The sequence below is a fragment of the Mesocricetus auratus genome, unplaced genomic scaffold (assembly GCF_017639785.1).
Source record: "Mesocricetus auratus isolate SY011 unplaced genomic scaffold, BCM_Maur_2.0 Super-Scaffold_100033, whole genome shotgun sequence".
Lineage (NCBI taxonomy): Eukaryota > Metazoa > Chordata > Mammalia > Rodentia > Cricetidae > Mesocricetus > Mesocricetus auratus.
Window position 1 is genome coordinate 8,461,113 of NW_024429213.1, and position 24,282 is coordinate 8,485,394.

At 37.0% G+C, this 24,282-nt stretch overlaps 1 protein-coding gene across 5 annotated transcripts in view; it reads right to left on the minus strand.

Moving 5' to 3' along the window:
- Positions 1-24,282, minus strand: part of Usp9x (ubiquitin specific peptidase 9 X-linked) — a 130,130-nt gene that overhangs the window by 69,510 nt on the left and 36,338 nt on the right. For all 5 annotated transcript variants that reach the window (XM_040733714.1, XM_013120866.3, XM_021233253.2 and 2 more), the window contains 5 exons: positions 10,866-11,119; positions 7,651-7,796; positions 5,257-5,336; positions 2,050-2,162; positions 650-868 (listed from right to left, as the gene is read on the minus strand). In XM_040733714.1, coding sequence (XP_040589648.1) covers positions 650-868; positions 2,050-2,162; positions 5,257-5,336; positions 7,651-7,796; positions 10,866-10,961 — 654 coding nt within the window. In that variant the 5' untranslated portion in view covers positions 10,962-11,119. The remainder of the gene's footprint in view (positions 1-649; positions 869-2,049; positions 2,163-5,256; positions 5,337-7,650; positions 7,797-10,865; positions 11,120-24,282) is intronic.

Sequence of the window (24,282 nt, forward strand, 5' to 3'; positions counted from 1 at the left end):
ATAGTCTGTTTATACTATTATAGAAAACTTATATTTGTTTTCAAGTATAGATTTTAGCAACATTTCTAAGTTTTGCCATCCTGCTTCTATTTTATAATTTCTATTATTTTTCTTTTGTGATGTATTACTAAGCATACATAACATATACCTATTTTTGGAGTTAAAAAAATCTTCATGGCCTTATTGATCCATACTTGAGGTTTTTAAGCAGTCATAGCTCTATTATTAATATTATAAAGAAAATAAATGTTTTATATTAACCAAATTATGACTTTCCACATTGAATAAAAGATAATAGGAATTAACTATACATGGAGTGGGGGGAAACCCATAAGCTCTGAACTACAATACTATGACTATGCAAAAAGGCTCCTAGTGCTATACATAGTTTCATTCAAGTCTTAAAGCACATTTGGTTGTCAGATCTCAACCATTATTACACAGAAAAACTAACAGTAGTAGAATACAATAGAACATACATAACTTTAGAATAAACTAATGAATTCAAACCATAATGCAAAATCCCTTTCAGAGAATAATTAAATTGGTGTTTTTCCATGTTTTAGCATGAGATTGAAATTACTTAAAAGTTTTGTGGTAGAAAAAAACAATCTTAATATTTAATTTTGAAGATAATAAACCAAGTTACTTTTGGTGATCGAGGGTCTGGAGAACGAGCGAAGAGTTCATCTTCAGGCACCTGAACACTTGCGGACACAGATTCACATGGACGTGTACCATTGTAGATATGGAACTTGCAATGAGGATTTAAGGCCATGGCAAGAAGTTCTAGAAGTGGAAACCAGTCTTGGGCCAACTTAGCCACACACAGCTCCACCAAGCGATGAGTATTGTTAATAATACATCTCTGTTATATATGGGAGAAAGATTGATTTAGAATGTGAAACATTGCAATTTCAAACAGAAGTTGTAATCCTAATTACCATTATCTTAATATTAACTGAACTCTCCATTTTTATACTGATTACTTGAATTATATTTAATCCACTAGTACCAAATTAATTTGCTTTATAATTTAAATGGCATGTACTTTCAAAAAGCTTCTTGCTTAAAAATGAAACAAGTACTATGAGTTGCTTCTACTTTGTCTTCAGACAAGATAGAAATTTCCATTTTTCCCTTCTTTTTGGAATTCTTACACTAGAAGCAACAGTTCTAAAATTGAAATAATATCAGTTACCCCAGATGGAAGACTATATACTAAAAAGCTCTGTATTTCTAAATCTGAGAAATTGTTATAATGGGACTTTTACCTCATCACTGTAATTGAAAAAATGTTCAGACCACACACAAAAAAACATATGCTTTATCACTATTTCCATAGTGAAACAAATTAACAGGTATGTAGCATTTACAACATCTTACCAGTCCAGATACAACTTCTTTCACTCTTTAAGCAAAATCTGATTGCTTTCTATAAATAACAAGCACTAAAGTATTTGCATTTGCTTTTGTTCATTGTTTGGAGATACCAGGGCCCTGAGACCACTTTAAGTAGTCTTTAAAGGGATGAAAATTTCAAATTGAATTCCAACTATAGAACTGTTTAAACAGTAACTCACGGCTTAACTACTTAGAAGTTTTATGTGTGAAAACTGAATATACATGTTTCTTTGCTGTGCTTTTCTGCAATGAACTCATTTCTCATTACTTTTACAACACTGACCTTTCTAGTGCCCCAGACATGTGTTACATTTTCCCCATCTTGGGCATTTTGTCTTAACAATATATAAAATAGCAGTACATCTTACAAATGTCTGTATCAGAATTTCAATAAAATGGGGTGATCTGCCTAAGGTCAAAAGGCCCTAGAGTACCAGGGAGAAAGATTATGCCAAGTATTTTTAACTATAAATCTCATGCTAGTTTTAAATTCCCATGTTGCCTCTAACAAATAATTTACTGTAAAATTACTTTAAAAGTTACACTTTTATACTCCAATAGGTCAATCAGATCTCTCTCTCCCCCACCTCAACCCAAAGGATCTTTATATAACCTGCTTTTTAAAAGTCAAAACAGAAAACTCACATGAATCTCAAACTTCCAACCACTCACTGCTTCATCTGTAAGGATTTTTGTGAATGAGATTGTTAACCCATCTCGGAAAAATCGCTGGCATGCTTCACTTTTAACATCAAGGCCTAAAAAAAGGGAGAAAAACCATAAACAATATTTCATAATGCCCAACTATGTGATGGAAGACATAATTGGAAACCTAGATGACAGGCTAACAGTTGAAGAGTACTTCAAGAAAAAAAATTTCACAGCATTATCATAACACTATTGCTATTTCAAAGTTTCTACATGTCAGAAAGGAAAATTAATTCAGAAATAAAATTTTAAAAGTATCATTTATAGAAATAGAAACACACACACACACACACACACACACACACACACACACACACACACACACACACACACACACACACACACACACACACACGAATTCTGTGAGGGCCTGGAGAGCATACCATATTTTACGCAGGTACTATTAAGAGGTCAGAAGCTGACATTACAAGTGGTTATAGGCCACCAGTAATGGGTGCTAGGAACTAAATTCTGGGTCCCCATCCCAAGAACACCAAACATTCAAAACTAACTGCTCAGCTATCTCTTCAGGCTTTCCAAATCAAATTCTAAAAATGATTATACAAAAGTTCATTCAATGTGATAGTATTAAATACCTCAGGGCTGGAGCGGCAGCTCAGTGCAAGAGTACCTAGTCTAACATGTACAAGGATCTTATGTTAATCATCAATGAAGTAAAAAAAAAAAAGGGAAACAAAATGCCATTTTTTTCTGAAAATAAGCCTTAAGTTTTACATTTAACAATTATTTTCAAAATGTTGGTTTGCAAACTATTTACTTAGCATCCACTCATACCTTCACTATTCTCCAAGTAACCAAGTAAGATAAATTATTTTGTCTTTGTTTCATTATCTAAACATCTCCCTTCTTCCAGGCCAAGAAGGTATTTTTCTCTTTTGCCTTCTTTTTTTAAAAATGCACTATTTGTGTGTGTGCGTGCACACATGCATAATGGGGGGGGGATATGCTATGGAGTGCATGTGGAGGTCAGAGAACAACTTCTGTGGAGCCACCTTTTTGTTTGTTTTTGGATTTTTTGAGACAGGGTTTCTCTGTGTAGCTTTGTAGACCAGGTTGGCCTCAAACTCAAGAGATTCGACTGTCTCTGTGCTAGGATTAAAGGCGTAGGCCACCACCGCCCGGTTTGATCCAACTACCTTTAAGTGGGCTCTAGGTATTGAATCCAGATCACCAGGCTATCTTGCCATCCCTACACTTCATCTGATCTGATTTAAGAAAGACAACAAAGCCATGTATTACCAAATACAAAGAATGCCTTTAATATCTTAATGTGTACAAAAATATTTGATTTTGATTGTACAATATGAGTGCCATTTAAACTTTAAAAAATTAAGCCTCATCTAAAATAAACTATGGTGCTCACAATACATATGGGAGAGGGATACAAATCCACTGAAACGTCAACAATATTAAATGAAATATCATGTTTTTATTACATAGTTAATGTTTAGATTATAACTAGCAAAGCTCATTCAAACTGAAAAACAATCATTATCTGATAACTTGTTTCATAGCTTTTCAAGATTGGCAAGTCATAGCAAGCATTTTTTAAACAGAGGAGTAACTAATGCGAGATAAAATTTCCCCTTGCTGGGGAAAAATGTTAACATTGACAATAACTAATACAAACTGATTATCGTTAGTTATGACATACCCAGGGTGGTTATGTTTTAGGTACATGTCCTCCAAAGGTTTGGTCACCACTCTGGTGATATGGGGACTTGGCAAACCCTTGTAAAAGGTAGAATCTAGTGAGAAATCTGAAAATAGCAGGGGTTTGCCCTCAAAGGAGATTGTGAGATTCCTTATCTTTCTCTTTATTTCCTGGACACCAAAAGGTGAGCAGCTTTGCTCTACCCACACGTTCTCTTGGCCCTAACACTATAAAATATCCAAAACTGTGAGCCAAAATAAATCTTTTCTGTTTATAAGTTGTTTGTTATTTGTCACAGTAATAAAAATATAATACAAAAGACTATTTTAGAAAACAAATGTTGCTTCTTTTAATTACCAGTGCCTTAGCCAGGCTGTGGCAGCACATATCTTTAATTCCAATACCCAGCACTTGGGAGGCAGAGGCAGGTGGCCTGGTCTACAGAGTGAGTTCCAGGACAGAGTCAGGGCTACTCAAGAAAAACCCTGTCGAGACCACCCCTCCCCAAACCCAGTGCCTTAAAATACAAGAGTACCACAACCATAGTCCTCTACTAAGACAATTCAGCCATATCAGAAATACACCAGAGTGGCTGGGCGGTGGTGGCGCACGCCTTTAATCCCAGCACTCAGGAGGCAGAGGCAAGCGGATCTCTGTGAGTTCGAGGCTGGGCTGGACTGACAGCGAAACCCTGTCTCGTAAAAAACAAAACAACAACAACAACAAAAAAAAAAACAACAAAAAAACCCCCAGTAATTTAACATTGTTCAGTTCCAACATTAACCTTTTTACTTCTGGCCAATTGAGCACCAGATTGCTTTTATTGGATTTTTAACTATTTCTTTTTACACAGAACCTCCTCTTAAAAAACACTTTGCTGGGCTCGGCCTGTAAAAAGAAACCAAGGCTGAAAACCATTCAGTCTCTGGGAACCACAGGGTGAAAGGAAAAGAATCAACTCTTGCACTTTCTTCATTGCCATGTATATCACAACTCCATACACAATGAACAAATAAAAAGAAATCACCAAAATTCTTTATTCAAAGAATCACAGATTAACAGTTATTCATCCTTTGCTTCAGGGAAGTTTAGTAATTTGCGCAAATTACTAATCTCAAGACAAAAAGTGCCTTAGGCTACTCACCATCCCCTTCTCCCACTTCCATAGCTAGCTAAACCCAAAAGATAGTTATTTGTACTAAGCATGTTTTGTGTGCATTATGGAATATTACAACAGGAATAAATCTTTGAGTGATTGCAAATCTATATAATTAACTTGCTTCCTTAGAACTACGAATAAATACATTTTCTGTCTAGGATTCTTGAGGGCTGTCCTTTTTAAACGAATGTGAGCTCTATCTGTAACCTTACTATGCACTTGTGTTTTAACAGAAAAATAAAGTTTTCAGTAAAAAAGTGAAAATGTATCTAGTAGCACGCATTTAGAAAAGCATGACACTGAGACATACCTTTCTTACTAAGATCAATAGCAGCTTCTAAAAGCACTTCTAATTCCCCTTTCGGCAAAACTGGAACGACCCATCGAGGCCTAGGAATTTATAAAATAAAGGTTATGCACTAAATAAAAGAGGTACTATAGTCAGTTACTAATTACAATAATTTATTTTGCAATAAAAATATTAGGGATTAACTAAAATAACATCAAATATTAAAACAGTGGGGCTGGGTGAATGGTTTGTTATAATTAAGCATCATTTGTTGTCTCTACAAACAGACTTTAATGTATCAATTATGCATCACAGAGGCCTATTATTAAATCTTCCCAGGAAAGGGCTTTCAGAATTATGGTTAGAAGAGCCATGCCTTGAACTTCTTCATAAAGAACAAAACCTTCAGGAGGCCAAGACTGACTTATGCCTCTTAATCTATCAACTTTTTCTAAAGAATCCACAGGTGACCCTCCCTTAAACAAGGACGCAGCCTTCTCTCTAACTTCAGTGTTGACCCAACCATCTGGCCACCCATCCTTTTCAAAGGCCTTGTCAATCATCACCATTTAACTCACTCACTGTTCCCTAGAATTAGTTAACTTTCTTCTAGCCAACCACTGAAATCTCTAAGAGCTAGTAAAATTCCCAACTGTTCTTGCCCCTTTGTTTAATAAAAGCAGTGTATTAATTACCTATAAAAATAAATAACTACCCATCATTTATATGTAAATATCCTTTGCATTTTCTTCCATAAGGAATTGTTTTTAGGCAACCTAGTATCTAGCCTGCATAATTTACCAACCACCGGACAAAACTAAAAAGTAACAATGCAACTTTCTGTTATGTCATCTCTGCTATTAACAATACTCAAGGGGAAAAAAAGAACAATCAAGGATCATTTTAAATATCCTTAACATTGACTTGACAATAATTCATCGCATGTGATTATTACAGGCTACTAGTAGAAACACATATATTCTGTTAAACACATTCCCTTTAAATGAGTCAATTCAAAGAATGTTTCAAACAAGTAAAACAAGTTAAAATTTTTAAGAATTTATATTTATAGAAAAATCAATAATAGTAAACACGAAAAAATGTACTGATTTATGTTAAGAGAAATTGTTAGTTGGGATATGTGGGGGGAGTAAAGCTGGGGACGCGTTAGGTAAATTTTATCTACTCACTATGTATTACATAACATACTTCTATGCTTAACAATCCATACTTATTACTAAAGAAATTGAGATTTTGGTTTGTGTGGTTCTTTTTTCCAGATAGGGTCTCACTATGTGGCTGTCCTGGAACTTACTATGTAGACCAGGCTGGCCTGAATGAAGAGATCTGCCTGCCTCTGCCTCCCAAGTGTTGAGATTAATGTTGTGTACTACCATGCCCAATTCACTTTCTCTTTAAATGCAAAGGACTTTTATTTCTCCACATGTGTTTGATAGTTTAGACTTTTACTATGCAAAATACAACAAAAAGTAAGGCAAAATGCCTATAAGAGAGTACGTTTTCATTATTCTTTTTAAAATGTTCCTTTTTTGCTGGGCGTTGGTGGCGCACGCCTTTAATCCCAGCACTCGGGAGGCAGAGGCAGGCAGATCTCTGTGAGTACGAGGCCAGGCTGGACCGACAGCCTCCAAAACAGAGAAACCCTGTCTTGTAAAACCAAAAAAAAAATTTCATTTTTAACTCATTTGTGTATGAGTATTATATCTGCATGTATGCTTGGTGCTGTTGGAGGCCAGAAGAGGTCACTGGACTCCCTGGGTATGGAATAACAGGTGACAGCTATGAGCTATCATGTGGATGCCAGGAACAGAACTGAGTCCTCTGGAAAAGCAGCAAGTACACTTAACGGCTCAGCCATTGCTCCAGTGCCCACTACTCTTTTTTTGGGGGGGTGGGCTTATAGAGCTCACACTACCCAGTTATGTCTATACTCAGACAGGGTTTTCTGACATGCTCTTCTGTTTCTTTACATTCTTTCCTTACTCTGAAGAACATCTTTAATGTGTCATTCTCTTGAGTCAGTATGAAGGGCATGCTCTAAGAAACTCCTTATGACCTGGTTTGCTTCAGGGCTACCCTAAAGTTAGTTAAGAATCAATATACTAATTGAAAAGAAGCTCATCAACTCTTAAAAAAGGCAAACTACATAAACAGTTCTACTTTGAAAATGAACAGCTAGGGTCATGTTGTTAACCTAAAAACTTCACTAATGTTTTTGCTCTTTTTCATTATATCCACCAAGAACCATGGGTTATAAAGTACTTGGCAGTGACTATGATGGGAAGATTAAGGCAGCAGATTCCTCTTCACTGTCTTTGTGTTACCCACAACAAATAGTGCTGAAAAACCTGGTTTTCTTATGCATTATACACACTAGAAACAAAACCAACTGACCTGTTAATCATATCATCTAACTTTGCCAAGTCAGTATGTGGAAATGCAGGTTCCTCATCTTCAATCTGTGGAGGGGCATCACCTTGACCTTGCTCATCAGGAGGAGTTGCTGGGGAATTCTCATTGGAAGAATCAGGCGATGAAGTCTTGATTAAAAATTAAACATTCCACATAAGTTTCTATAACACACACATACACACAGTCCAAACACTAAGAGATTAGCAGTATTTTTTAAATGTTAGTAGAGCATAAAACTTTTACAAAGATATCATTGAAAGCTTATAATTTAATATGTTCTGAATTACAAGTTTGTGCTGAATTACAAGATGAAGGAGCAACCTAATGAAGGACTTTTACACTTAAGATGGAGAACACTTCAGTTACCACATATAGCTAAGTCACCAAGGCAGAGAATTCAACTGCTGGAAGCCCCATACAAATAGCTAATTTGAAGTCTGTAAATTTAGAAACCTGTTTTATTTTTTAACATCTTTAATAACAAACCAACAAATAAAACACCAGGAATGACATTTTAATTGCCTTCTTGTGATCTTTTTATGAGCTAAAGAAAAAATAGACACATTATGTATAAATTTTGAATAAAATTGGGACTATATCTGTCCCTTTTCATTTGATATGAACTCAAAATTTTCAGGATTACATAAATTAAAACTAATGTAATATAATGAGTCTTTTGTCATGTATCAATCTTGTAGAAAACAAATTTTTCTTTAGGACAAGACACTAGAAATATTAACTACAACAGTATAGACAATTTCTTTTTAAAACTATTCACATACACTGTCTAGAACCTTCTCAGATACCACATCTGAGGAATGTAAATCCTACTTGTCAGTTTTTATGACATACTAGAAGTCGTAAAATTTATTCTATATGCACAGATTTTAAAGTTAAAAATTTGATTAAGAAATTCCCTTTATGGGCCAGCAAGAGAGGACCAAACCTCATTACAGATGATTTGTGAGCCACCATGTGGTTGCTGGGAATTGAATTCAGGACCTCTGAAGAGCAGCCAGTGCTCTTAACCTTTAAGCCACCTCATCGCTCTAGCCCCATAACACATGTTTTAAATTCTAGCACTTGGGAGGCAAAGACAAAGGCTTTCTGGGTTTAAGGCAAGCCTGGTTTATATAGGGAGTTCCAGGACAGCCAGAGCTACATAGTGAGACTCCCTGTCTCAAAAGTGTAATGTTAATGAACAGGAATTCTTTTCACTGAAAGCCCTGCAAAACCATGAAAATTGCAAAAAAGAGGTTAGAATACACACACACACACACACACACACACACACACACACACACACACACACACACACACTCACTCTACAGGTAATAAAGCAGAAAAGAGAAAGAAACTACTAGTCCCTAGTTTAAAAATAGCACTTTGACTATATTTAAAGAAACTTAAATACTGGCCTTCAAATTTATGGGACAGTAAGACTTTCTGTGTCAAGTTTTGTGACCACAATGTTACCATTTTATGTCTCAAAATTGGGAACCAGAAAAGGAAATGAATTAACAAAATTGGCGCACTTGGGTGGGAGGACCTGGCTTGCCCCAAATCACAAATATAAGTACTCTACAATAACAACACTTTTGTTTTAAAAACATCCATATAAACCTCTGAAAATGGCTGGGCGGTGGTGGCTCACACCTTTAATCCCAGCACTTGGGAGGTAGAGGCATGCGAAACAATACAGAGAAACCCTGCCTCGTAAAACCAAAAAAAAAAAAAAAAAAAAACAACAACAACAACAACAAAAAACCCTGAAAATGTGTTTCTCTATAAACAGCATGTCTGTTACTCATGTTTATACAACCTCAACTAGTTTATTCATAACAGTACTACAAGAGCTGCATTATCACAAATCTTACTCTTTATATTATTCAACTTAATTCTTCAAAGTATGAAACTGTATAGATTAGAAAGGGCTGAATTAAATCTCAGGAGATGAAAACAAGAAAATTTTAAAAAGTAGAGAAGAACAATCAGATAAGAGTAAAAGCACATGGTGTGTTTTAGGTGAGTTATCAAAAGTCCTAACTTGGGGGGGGGCATTAATGAAATTGGTAAGCCCCTAGGAAAGATTGATCAGGAGAGAGAATACAAGTTAGCAGTAAGTATCAAAGATGAACAAAGACACACTATCACAAGCCCCCAATATACTAAAAAAAATTGTGAAAAGGGTATTACAGGATCTGGGTGAGAAGCAGTTTCAAGTTATATAGTACACACTGAGCATATGCAAGAACCTGAGTTCTATCCCAGCACACAAGGGCACAGACAGCATTATAAACAACTGCATCTAAATAAAGTTTGCATTCTAGATTCTAGATCAATCAGATAGTTCTTGGTTTTTTTTTTTTAAAGAAAATTCTTCTTTAAAAAGATGGATCTAGACTGGGCATAGTGGTGCACACTTTGACCCCAGAACTTGGGAAGCAGAAATAGGTGGATCTCCAAGCTTGAGACCAACCTGGTTTACATTTTAAGTTCCAGGACAGCAAGGGCTTGCATAGAAAACACCCTGTCTCAAAAAAAAAAAATCCAAACAAAAAAACCTGCTTACTGCTCAGACAATGCCATGAAATTCCACTGTTGTCCTTATCGTACAAATGAAGAAACCGGGGCTTAGCAATTATCTAATTTACTCAGTCAGAAAGCTGTTATGGTGTAAACGTGATATTAAACACCATACTCTTTAGCAGGGGAGTGGTGGCACACCCTTTAAATCCTAGCACTTGGGAGGTAGAGGCAGGCAGATCTCTGGAGTTCGACGCTAGCATGGTCAACAAGAGCTAGTTCCAACACAGGCTCCAAAGCTACATCCTATCTTGAAAAACAACAACAAAAAACACTCTTTAAAATATTATGTATATGGCATTTTAGATGGAGCTATGATTTACTTGGTCCCATAGGCTAAACAATACAATGGTGTCTCTCAGAATCAGCACAGGGTTTAAATCATTCATTTTATTGAAGACTGACAATGCAAGACATTTGAAAAAGACAGGAAAAAGTCAATGCTGTTTCCAGTGCTTGAGTTTTTTTGTTAGTGCTGAAGACCTGTATTTACTTTTCTTAAACAAAACATTCATTTTATGGTTGCTTCACAATCATTTCTATCTTGTTTTCACACTCAAGAGTACAGGAGATACACCAATGTGTCTTTACTAGAATCATTAATGTCTTACCTGATTCTGTTGGAGGGGGGGCTGAGACTGTCCATCAGGAGCTTGGCCCTGGTTGTCATTCCCTCCAACTGGAGAGCCACGAGTCGTGGCTGTCATACTCGACACAGGGCAGATCTTTGCAATTTTGTCTGCTTATGTAGCTGTCTTAAGAAAAGAAATTATAGTCCACTTATAGAAGATGAAGTACCAGCATTTGTCAGTCTTAAGAAGCTCCAATTCAAGAATAAAACATCTTGCAGAGACCATTGCATAACCTATAAGTAGAAGGGAAAAGAGAACATTTTATTTTAGATATAACTAACATGAACTAAAAAAAAACTATTCAAGTTTAGTATCATCAGTGAATCAGGTCAAGAGAACATAACATAAGTGAAAAATCTAAAGTTTCATTACTATATTCAACTTAAACTAGCAATGGTTCCGTAGCTATTATACCATAAAACCATACAAGTCTAGCTTTATCAAGTAATATTTCAATTTTTCCCCTGGAACTAACTCCAAAGGCAGTATCAAGAGTTAGCTGCCATTCAGTTAAATCATGGAATGGTAAACTGCTCTTACCTGGCTAATACTGCAAAATCACTCGGGACATGTAGCACAAACTGACTTGTAAGTTCTAAGAAAGTCCGGTCATCTAACAAAGATAGCAACAAGTTCTCCAAGACACACGCACGCACCCAAACCTATAAATCCAAACCTCGGATTTCAAATTCTGTATTGTCAGAAATCCAAGCTCTAATGTTTATGTCCCATTCTCATTCCCAAATCAAAAGACCTCAAATCTCACACTTTTTTTGGGGGGAGGATTTTCTTTGTAAAGAATAAACTGTAACGTACTACCTAATACTGAATTCATCAAGTAACCTTAGTTTTCCACTTTTGATAACGTTTTCATAACAAGCACTCCTGGAGTTCTATCAAGACAACAGGTCCCAACCACTTAAAAAAAGCATTCTTTGCAAACCAACAAAAAGTACACATGCTACCAAAACTTTAATTCCATATTCATTAGACCACAGAGTTTCTTTTGGTCTGCAAAGCAAAAGCATCTGATATTTTTCAAGAGGTGCTTTAATGGCAGTGATGTCCAGGTTCCTCATCAGGTGGAATAAGGCCTATACTGCATTTTAAAAACAAAAAAATCTCTCTTGTGATTGAGTCTAATGTGCCACCAGATTGAGAAACTGAGTCTTAATCTGTATTTAGGTCTAATTTTCACCTTGCCCATAATAGCCCACGTATCCTAAAACTGAAGTATCACCTAACTCAGTTAACTCATTGGCTCTTTGCTTCAGCATCATAGCTATAAAGTACAAGAGGTTTTCAAGCACTTTATACACTCATTTGTTTCTCCCTTCTGTGTACTATAGAAGGTTAAGTATTGTTCTCCCCTTTCAGAGTCAAAAATAAGAGCTGTAGTTTATTCAAATCTATTCAGAGCCAAATCTAATTTGTATCTATCTCTACATTATAACTTCTTTAAGTAAAAAAAGAAAGACAAAGTGTACCTTTATCAGTGGATTAATGAAGAAAATGAAATGATGACTGGTTATAGGTCTCTGATAGAAAACTTTCAATACTTCATATGTAAGGCTGTTTTGCCTGTGCAAGCAGTGACCTCAGAGGCCAGAAGAGGGAGACAGATTACATAAACTGGAGCCACCATGAGTTCTGGGAAACACAACCAGGAAGCTCTGGTCTCCTGTAACTGTTTGTGATCGGTCATGTGGGTCCTGGGAATTGAACCATGACCTCTGAAAGATCAGTAAACCACACCAAAGCATCTTTCTTGCCAATCATACACATAGACACACTGACAAGACATACCTCCTTCCTTATGTATGTATTCCAAAGTCCTAACCTATAGTCAAACCAAAACTATTTGGCAAAAGTGATGAGAAAAATCATCCCAGATAAAAGTACCATGCATTGATTACTAAGGGGCAAAACTACAGAAACCTATCAATTTTGAATTGAACTTTTCAATGAATTAAAAACTTAACTAGTTATATTAATAAAAAATGACATTTTTTAAAAATTGAGTTTTTCAAAAATAAACTGGGGATAGCTCAGTGCATAAATACCTGCTCCACAAGCAGAAGGGCCTGAGTTTAATCCTTAGCACCCCATAAATAGCCAGGAAAAGCAGCACGTGCTCTTGATCTCAGTACTGGGAGATAGAGGTAGGAAGATACCTGGAGTTTGCTGAATCTTTGTGTTCCAGTTCAGTTAGTGAGAGTGCTTGCCACCAAGCCTGACAACTTGAGTTTGATCCCTGGGATCCACATGGTGGAAAGAAAGATCCAATTTTTTGCAGGCTGTCCTCTTACCTCCACACACATGCTGTGGCACACGTGCACCCACACATGCAATAAGAGATTTAAAGGGGATGGAGAGATAAAAGCAGTTAAGAGCACTGGCTGATCTTGTAGAGGACTCAGGTTAAGATTCCCAGCATCCAGCCAGGCGGTGGTGGCGCACGCCTTTAATCCCAGCACTCAGTAGGCTGAGGCAGGTGGATCTCTGTGAGTTTGAGGCCCGGCTGGACCGACAGCCTCCAAAACAATACAGAGAAACCCTGTCTCGTAAAACCAAAGAAAAAAAAAAAAAAAGATTCCCAGCATCCACAAGACAGTCCATAATCCTCTGTAACTTCCAGGGGATCAGATAACCACCTCTGGCTTTCTCAAAAACCAGGCATGCATGTGGTATATAGACATATATGTAGGTAAAACACCCAACACATAATTTTTTTAATTAAAAGTAAATTTTAAAAAATTAATAAGGTGGAACGTAATTAAGGAAGGTAAGCCAACATTGACCTCTGGTACCCACAAAGACACACAAAAATTCATAAAAATTATTATTCAATGGGTACATGAAACGTCGTGCTATGGAATCTGACAGTATATTTACAATTTAACAATTTAGCTCATAGCCATTAACATAAACATCTCTAAGCAATCTTGTTTTTAAAAAATTTTTCCAAGACAGGGTTTCTCCATGTAGCTTTGGAGGCTGTCCTATAACTCGCTCTGTAGACCAGGCTGGTCTCGAGCTCACAGAGATCCACCCACCTCTACTACTACTACCACCACCACCACTATCACCACCACCATTGGTGCACGCCTTTAATCCCAGCACTTCAGAGGCAGAGGCAGGTGGATCTCTGAGTCTGGTCTGTACAGCAAGTTCCAGGACAGCCAGTGACACACAGAGAAACCCTGCCTCAAGAGAAAACAAAAAAAAAACCAAAAAACAAAACAGCTGCAACAAACAAAAAACAAAAAGGCGGGGAGAAAATCTGAAGTTATATTTTAATTTTCTTTGGTTGGCATGTGGGATATCAGGGTGCATAAACAAGCCTCAGGGGACAATTTGCTAAGACTCAGGTCTCATCTTCCTCCATATATGTAAGTCCTAGAGTCATGAGGTTTGGAGGCAGGGACCTTTTTCTGCTGAGTCTTTTCAACCAGCTTTTCTCTAAGCAGTTTTTAAACTTATCCTTTCCTCAAGAATAAGTGGTGGTAGCACACGCCTTTAATCCCAGCACTCAGGAGGCAGAGGCAGGCGGATCTCTGTGAGTTTGAGGCCGGGCTGGACCGATAGCCTCAAAAACAATAAAGAGAAACCCTGTCTCGTAAAAACCAAAAAAAAAAAAAAAAAAAAAAGAATAAAAGATTTCATTGTCCTAGCTCCCAATACTCCTGTAGTTATCAGTATATGATGTCATCATTCTGAATTCTTATGATTCAAAACATTAAGAACAGTTTCCAAGTGTGATGCCAGTTCTAGACAACTTCACAACCAATCAATTCAGAAAATGCAAATGAAGAGGTTCAATTACTTTTTGGTAGATGTCAACTAAATGTTTACATTCTGTTTTCAACACTATTTAAAGCCCTCCACATATATTTGTAACTAAGTCACTGCCATCTATCTATGACTCTTTCCTAAGGATAACTTCTTAGAAGTCCTAACAGACCTGCACCCTGCACTTGAAATTCCTTATGACAATAGAAATGTACTGAACTTAGAAATGCTTGATAATTAGCCGAATTCTCTTATTCAGGCTTTCTCCATAGTGAGGTCTGTCAAGTTCTACATATACAATTATGGCACTGAAAGGTTTAGCAGATGTTAGCATCCTTTCTAGGCATTTTCAAAACCAACTTTACAGTGGTTATTGTTAATTTGACAAATTTGAAACTAAAAGTGACCTCAAGAATGCTGACATCAGAAGTTCTGTCTGGCAGTTTCCTCAGTAAACATACCAACAGCAGATGGAAAAAAAATAAGTCTCTGGGAATTGTGGTAAGGACATAAAATAAACTACAAAACTTTTGATCAAGAAAAATCTACTGTATCAAGGTAAGAACAAAGCCTGGCATTTAAACCACTACCATTTCATTGCAGAGGAGCACACCAAAGAATAGGGGTCTCTCCCATTCTAGTTAATGGTATCTCCTGAAAAGAAAGCAGCTAGATTTAGAGCTCTGGGGCTCTTTTGTTCTACCCAGGGCCCACTTGTGGGACACAAGTTCTACTGCAAAGACAGCAAGCCAAGAGCACAACAGTCCTAGGCTTTGACCCCAATTCATCCAAAGGGTTAAGGTTCCAAGGTAGGAGACAGGCTGAGAGTGACAGAGTGGATGCTGCCTCCATGAAACACTCTGCTCAGAAGAAGTAGGGGCTTTAAGTATGACAGAAGCCAGCTACAGTCTGCTGCTTCAGTACTGAAGTGGTGTAAAGGTTCCACCAGGGGGAAAGAAAGAAATCTCTTAAGTTTTCTTATAATAAATTGGCCTTATTTCAATTAAGATGTTGGTAGTTCCATAAAAGCCAGTAAATTAAACTATCCAGCTAGCATAGCAGTTTACCAAAGAGAACAAGAGAAATGGAGCTACAAACCACCCTGGATCAGAATAGAACTTTAAAAACCAGCACAAAGGATTATCCCTGAAAAAATGAGAACTTAATTGAATCATGGATCAGATTGAGGGAAATTTTATAACCCAACATAACATGTAAAACAACAGATCAGTAGGTAATTAGTAAAAGCTAATAGTTGAGTGGAAGAGTGGGCAGGCAAAGACAAGACACACACAGTGCTTGTTAGAACACTAAACAGAGACAGAGACTCAAAGTGTTGCTGTATGTCACCCCCAAGTGATTGTGTACATGACTTCGGTTATATAGGGTACTATAGGCTATAATTAGGAAATGGCATTTATTAAAGTTGTTCAGCTAGTTATCACATAAATAAGAAAAAAAGTCCTGGTGGTGGTGAGGTAAACATTATTACACAACTTACTATGTTGCATGAAGGGTACAGTTTTACATCAAAAATTACAATCCACGAAAAAAGGAATGTGTGGGTTGCCTACAGGAAAAAAAAAACTGGCTTTCAGAGAGTCCAAATGTACAACTTCGAAGGCTTTCAAAACAGCTATTATTTGTATCCTCACAAAGAATTCAAGGAAAGCATGCTACTAGTAAAGGAAAAAATGTTATATCCTAAAAAAATGATCAATAAGGATACAAAAAGACATTAAAAACCAAAATCCAAGAGCAAAGTAAAAAAGTACAAGTGAAATTAAAAATCCACTAATGTGGTTCAACAGCAGAACTGTCACAAGAAACAATCAGCAAATTTGCAGCTTGTTAGATCTGAAAGAACAAGAAACACATGAACAGATCATCAGAGTGATGTGACACACATCAACATAGGATAATGAAAAAGAAAAGAGCTGTAATGAAATTATGGTCAAAATCTAACCCCCAAATTAGTGAATGAAAAAACATCTAAGGCTTTCAACAAATTACAAGTGGAATACATGTAAAGATCAATACCAAGAAACCAAACTGACAAAAATACATTATTTTGATTCTTCTTAACTGATGTAAAGGCAAAATCTCAATGGTCTAGGATTTGGCAATGGATTCTTCTAACAGCAAAACCAACAAAAGAAACAGACTTAACTAAAATGACAAACGTTGAAGGCTTGGGGTGTAGCACAGTGGGAGAATGCAAACACTGTATATGAATGCCCACTAAGCTCAATCTCCAGCACCTAAATAAATAAATGAGTGAGTGAGTGAGTAAGTAAGTACGGGCCAGCAAGATGCCCAAGTGGGTCAAAAGCCACACCACACTTGACAACCTAAATTCAATCCCTGCCTGGAACTCACAGGGCAGACAGGACAGACTCCAAGTTATCCTCTGACCTCCACACAGACAGACACCCCTTAAATAAATGTAATAATCAGAGTTCAAATGACACCCTAAACACAAAGGGGACAACCAACTAAATGGAGGAAGAAAATGATAAATGATCTATCTAATTAGGCCTTGCATTTAGAACAGGACAAATATTTGTCCAATTCAATAGGCAAACTAGCTGAGAAAAGAGCAAAAGATCTAGAGATATTTCTCTAAGAGATATATAAATGATCAATAAGCACATAAAAAATTACCAAACATTATTAGTCTCAAGGGAAATACATATCAAAACCACAAATGCCTATCACTTATCCCTCAGGATGGCTGTAATAAAGGTAGGGGGGAAGGTGGTGGTAAAGATGGGGAGAAATTGGAACCTTTATGTGTTGCTTTTAAAGGACATCTTACCAGGTGTGGTGGCACACACCTTTAATCTCAGCACTCTGGAGGCAGAGGCAGTCAGTTTGAGGCTAACATACAAAGATCCAGACACTGTCTCAAAAAAAAAAAAAGGAAAGAAAAAGAAAAGGTAAATTTTGATAAGCTGTAACATACATGAAGATTTGACTGGATCATTTTATGAAAGAAGCCAATCAGAAAAGGAAAAAAAACCCATATGGATTCATTTGAGGCACATATACTCATCAAATTCATAAAAATAGAATTGTGGTGGTTGCCAGCCTTCCTCAATCATACTATTTTGTAGTCACAAGCTTATTGTCCCACTTTTTTGGTATGTCTAGTCACATATGCTGTTTTTGCAGTTCTACTTGATCTTTATATGCACTTTAACCTTGTATCCTTCTATAAACCCATTCCTTTCCATTACTGATACCTTAGAAAGGTCTTATATTTACTATAGGTTCAGGAATTTAGGACCTTTTCAAATGCGCAGCTTATTGTAATGGAATTTTTAACTGCTACTAATTACAAAGTAACAGCTTTCAGGTAATCAAATTGCTCTTAAGTGCACTGTTTTCCACAAATCACATTATTTTTTTCAAGGATGATTTTGCAGAACATAGGTTTTTTTTTTCAGCAATGTATACAGTGTTAATACAACAGGCACACACAAAAAAAGTTCTATCTCCAAGTATCATCTTGTTCTCTCAAGGTGGCAACTCCAGAGATTATTAGAAAGCTTTAATGAGAGAACGTGCAAGTGCCAGGAACACACAGAAGGGACCCGGTCAGTGGTAGATGATTTAGCAAGTGCTGGTTATTTCTCAAAATGCTGATTAAGATTATTACTCACCCTTGACAATACTTATTGTTTTATTTGATAGATTATTTTATTGACAATTCTTATTTTCAAACCTTCAAAGGCTCATTAAGTATATGATCTCAGGAGGTGGGAGGGGTGCGAGGAGGGTAAACTGTGGTTGGTATGTAAAATGAATAAAATATTAAAACAAAAAAAAAAAGAATATGATCTCTAGACTGACAAGGGAAAAGTCTCCAAACTATATACATCACCAAGATTTTCTGCTTTTGATATACATTGTCACAATTGCTATGGATGATTTGTGAAATACACAACTTCAATAAGCTTTACATAATATAGCTGTTAATATTATACTACATTAATACAAAACTCTACTATATTGATGGTTACACTGTCCTTTGTGAAAACTGAATTTAAAGTTTAAAAAGGCAAGCTTACCCTCTGCAATATATTTCATAGTGTCATAATATTCCTATCAGAGTTCTAACTCTAATAGAAAAATGACTTAGTAATAAAAGTATGCAATTGTGGTCCCAGGTCATGTGACTACACCTACTAGGTTTCTGTCAATACTAAACTGGCTCAAATTTGCTAAATTTTCTAGTTCTACATGAAGAGACTCTTTTAATTTCTTCCTATTACAAGTGTTACTTATGAGAGCCAGGCATGATGGCACATCCTTTTAATCTCAGCACTCATGAGACAGAAGTAGAGTTTGAGGAGTTCAAGGCCAACCCGGTCTACAAAGCAAGTTTCAGGACAGCCAGGGCTACACATAGAAGCCTTGTCCTGAAAAACCCAAAATGAATAAATAAATAAAACTTAAATATACATAGAAACCAAATTAGGATTAAACTTATTTTGGCTATGCAAATAAAAATATGTAGTTATAAAACCAAAATATAGCTGGGCGTTGGTAGCATACCTTTAATCCCAGCACTCGGGAGGCAAAGGCAAGTGGATTTCTGTGAGTTCGAGGCCACCCTGGTCTACAGAAAGAGTTCCAGGGCAGCCTCCAAAACAATACCGAGAAACCCTGTATCAAAAAACCAAAAAGAAAAAAAAATATGCATTAACTAAATACAAACAACCGCATTAACTGAATACAAACAACCCTATTAATTAATGTTAACACAACAAATGTCAGAATAGTCGTGAGTTTTTGAATAGTTTGAGTTTTGCATGAGTATACCACAACCATCATATGCCATGTGAGGGACAGTGTTCCCACTTCTACTTCAATTACCACACCACTCTGTACACATGGTATGCTATGGTATCACTTGCCCTTGGCACCAACACAACATTCATGTATTAAGTCTGCTGGCTATTCTTATCCCAGAAATCAATGGATGAAAAAAAGATTAACAACTTTTGTTTAATGAAAAAGATGCCAAGAAATACACAGAAAGTCAGAACCTTGTAAGCAATCAGGGAGGAGTGGTTCAAAGTACACTTAAGATTTGAAAATAACCAGCTAAAAATGAGAGATTCACCTACTAAACCCTTCTCTAACATGCATCACTCTACTCTTCAAATGGCAGCTTAAGATGAACTCAAAGTTATCAATTAACAGAATTAATCTTTATCAAAACACTTTAAAAGTAACTAAACCAACAGAATGAAACAAGGATTTAATTTAATAAAAAATTTAATCAAGGCAGACAGATCATTAACTTTATATACATGTTTTTGCCTGGATCTTCTACAATTAGACTGGTTAGGTCACAAAAGTAGACAAGTAAAGGAAAGTCGAATTACTTCTCTTTTTTAAATTGTTTTTCAAGACAAGGTTTCTCTGTGTTAACAGTCCTGGCTGTCCTGGAACTCACTTTGTAGACCAGACTGGCCTCAAACTCACTGAGACCTGCCTGCCTCTGCCTCTGCCTCTCTCCCAAATGCTGGGATTAAAGGCCGGCAACACCACCACCCAGCTCATATTACTTCTTATTAAGAAGATTATTTCCAATGTATTCAAAAGCCATAATACAAGTCATTTATCTGAACTATACAATTGAGTACTTAGAATTGCATAATTACCACAAATCCATATTTTCTTCACCCACAAAAGAAACCCCATCCCAGGTATATCTCAGTAGTAAACTGCATACAAGAGACCCTGGATTCCATTTCAGCACCAGAAAGACACCATACTCCCATCATTAAGCAGTCACTGCCCATTCCTTATACACTCCCTTATCTACTGTGTCTTCTGCAACTGGTTTCACTTCAGAATGCTCTTAACGTTCATGAAAGTTGTAGCATGTATTAGTACTTCTGTTTATTACTAATATTCCATTATATGGCGTATATTTTATGAATATAGTCATCATTTGATGGCATTTGGTTGTTTCTTTTTTTTGTTTTTCAAGACAGGGTCTCTCAGTATAGCCTTGGCTGTCCTGAAACTGGCTCTGTAGAGACCAGGCTGGCCACTGGAGAGATGGCTCAGCAGTTAAGAGAGCCTCTGCCTCCCAGATGCCTGGCTTTGGTTGCTTGACAGCTTTATATACATAAATTCCAGTAAGAACTAAGTATTTTCTAAAGTCCATCTTTGAGCAATTAATACAAAATTTAGGTTCAAGCACACAAAAGACCAAAAAGTTGGATTTTTTTGTTTTGTTTTTTCTTGGGGGGGTTGTTTGTTTATTTGAGACAGGGTTTCTCTGTGATTCCTGGCAACTCATTCTGTGGACCAGGCTGGTCTCGAACTTAGAGATCCAACCTGCCTCTGCCTCCCAAGTGCTGGGAATAAAGGAGTGAGCCACCACCACCTGGCAAGATTAATAGTTCTTAAATGGAAAATCCAAAATGAAAGTTACCAAAAATGAATACCATGTTCAAGCAAAAAATAGGAACTCACAACTTAAAATGTCTAATCTGAAACACATCCCTACTCCCACCCCCTACCCCCAGTTAAGTCTCAAGTCACAGCCTACTGCCACACACCTAACACTATTATTAAGAAAAAGAAAAGGTTGGGCGTTGGTGGCGCACACCTTTAATTCCAGCACTCGGGAGAAAGAGGCAGGCGGGTCTCTGTGAGTTTTGAGACCAGTCTGGTCTACAGAGCGAGTCCCAGGACAACATCCAAAGCAATACAAAGAAACCCAGTCTTAAAAAAAAAAGAACTAGGTAGAACCACCACAACAAAAATTTCATATAGTTTTATTTCAGGAAATGGAGATCATGATGATATGCATACTTAACTAAATTTACGTTTAACTACCAAAGACATGCACAAAAATGTTTGTATACTCTTTTTATTTAAGGACAGTCTCACTATGTAGGCCTGGCTGACCTTGAACTCGGGTCTGTCTGCCTCTGCCTCCTGAGTACTGGGATTAAAGGTGTGTCTCACCATGCCAGGCTCTGTGCCAACAGAATGGATAAATGAAACAAGATACATTTCATGAAATGCACATTTCACAGTAATGAAAGAAATAAGTGAACCATGCATTAAGCAAATATATCACAACTCTAATTGAAAAATAGAAGTCAAAATATGTTTTTGAATAATAAAAGAACCTTCTAGACTACTATTAAAACCATTCTGTATCATAACCTGATTGGTATACAGGTAAATTATCTGTTAAAAAGTAAAATGTTTACATTATGAACATCTAAACTTTCTTGGAAACAGCAGCAGTAAGTGACTGGTTCTCTAAGCATGGTCTGGAAGGTTCCCTGGCTTCTCTAAGTTCCCCTCCACCCAAGAGGTCACCAGTTTTTCCTCAGTAAGATATTATCTGCTGGCTGGGCAGTGGGCAGTGCAAACCTTTGATCCCAGCACTTGGGAGGCAGAAACAAGTGAGTTCGAAACCAGCCTGATCTAGAGTGAATTCCAAGACAGCCAGCGCTATACAGAGAAACCCTATCTGGAAAAACAAACCAAAAAAAAATAAAAAAAAATAGGAAAAGAAAAGAAAAAGAATGCCGAGTGGTAGTGACTCTTGAGCCTGTGATTCCAGGACTTGGGAGGCAGAGGCAGGAGGCCTGGTCTATAGAGCTAGTTCCAGGACACAGTTGTTACACAGAGAAACCCTGTCTTGGGAAGAAAAAAAAAAACTCAAGAAGTTACAAACAAAAACAATCTCTGTACAGTACTTTGGTTTTACAGAATAAGTCAAAAGACCCAAAAAGGTTTATGAAATGATCTGTAATAGATCAAGACAGCTGAATATGTGAAACAGTCCTGAGTGGTTCCAACTAACTTCCACTGACTAAACCCTATTCTCATTTAAATTGAAAAGTGAGGTCTGGGAAACAAACCCTACAAAATAGTAAGCAATAAAATTGCAGCTACCTTAAACAGATTTACCTTTTTACTGATTCAATTATTTTTAAAGTAGCAAACTAACACCTACACAAAACAAAGAGAGCCTACAGTTACTGCTCTCTGGTACCAGATCCTGGCCCCCTTACATGTAGAGGATGAGGGCAATAAACATATTTAGATAATCTACCCTTTAATGTAAAGGCACCCATTCCAAAAGTAGCCATAATCTGTTCTGTGACCTTTCAACACATCTTAGCAGATAGCAGCTCCCAGTGAGAGAGGGAATTGGAGCTAAGTGAAGTTAAAACAAGTGTTTTGCTCTAGTCTCTATACAGAGACAGAGTCTTGTGGACCCCATTATTTTACTTCATTCTGGAAATCTTTATTACTTAATAGTGGTATTTTAATAACTCAATTTCCCTGCTACCTTTGTTTCAATATATCCACCACGCCATGCTCAGAATCTTGTTTTGTGCATACAAGTGAATGCATATGTAGGCCAGAGGACAATCTTGTTGGGTGTAGTTCATTAAGTGTTTGTTACCCACCTAGTGAGCCCTAGGGATCCATCTATCTCCATTTCCTAAATGCTGAAATTAACAGATACATGCTGTGCCTGACTTTTTTTACGTTGTTTCTGGGGATTTAACTCAGGTCTTCATGCTTTAATGATTGGCCTATCTCCCCAGCTCTCTCAGAATTATCTTTAAAAAGAAAATCCCCAAACTACTGTCTTTCACATAAAGGCCATTTGCTTATTATTCTTTTGTAGTTGTTTCAAGACAAGGTTTGCATAAGCCTTGGCTGTCCCAGAGCTACCCCTGTAGACCAGGCCAGCCTCAAAATCACAGAAATCCCCCTGCCTCTGCCTTCTCAGTGCTGGGATTAAAAGCATGTGCCACTACTGTCTGGCTCACTTATTCTAAAACCCAAACTTAAGTGCCCTGACATGTACCTTGCAACCTTAGCCTTAAACTACTTTTAAATCTCATTTCCCAAATCTCTGCCATGACTCACTCTCCCCACTGTTCCTTCTACACTCTAGTAATTTTTCCTCTAAAAATCACTCTTCATTCTGCCATTGTACCATTTCAAGTAATGGTTCTTAATTTTGCATTTGGTGCACATTTTGCAATTCCTAAAGTCATCATCAGTTGTCACAATAGGGAGAAGAGTACTACTGCAATTTTATTGGAGGTCAGAGATGATTAAGAGTAAAGCATGCCTTAAAGGATTGTCTGGCCAAATAGTATTTGGTCAATAACATGAAGATTGAGAAACAATGCTTGACAGTCCCTGCACTAATTCACAGGGCCATCAAAACAGCATCTCTAAAGACCTTCAAGCCTCATTCAAATCCAAACTGAGCAACCTCTCCTACCTCTACACTTTTTGTGGTTTTTTTTGGGGGGGAGGGTGCAGGAGGATTGATCGTAGAGCCTCATGCAAAGCATACTATCACTTAGCTACACCCCCAAGTTCCTTGCACCAAATACAGATCTCATGTAACTGTCTGGCCCAACATCCTGGAGTCTTAAAAGTAGACATTAATAACCATCCTTATATCCCCCTATACCTATAGTGGTGTCAAATGAATGAATTTAAATCAATCATCACAACAAATCGGTAATCAGGGTTTAAGTTTGATTTATTTTAAACAATTTCACCAAGATCAAATACTTGCTCACCA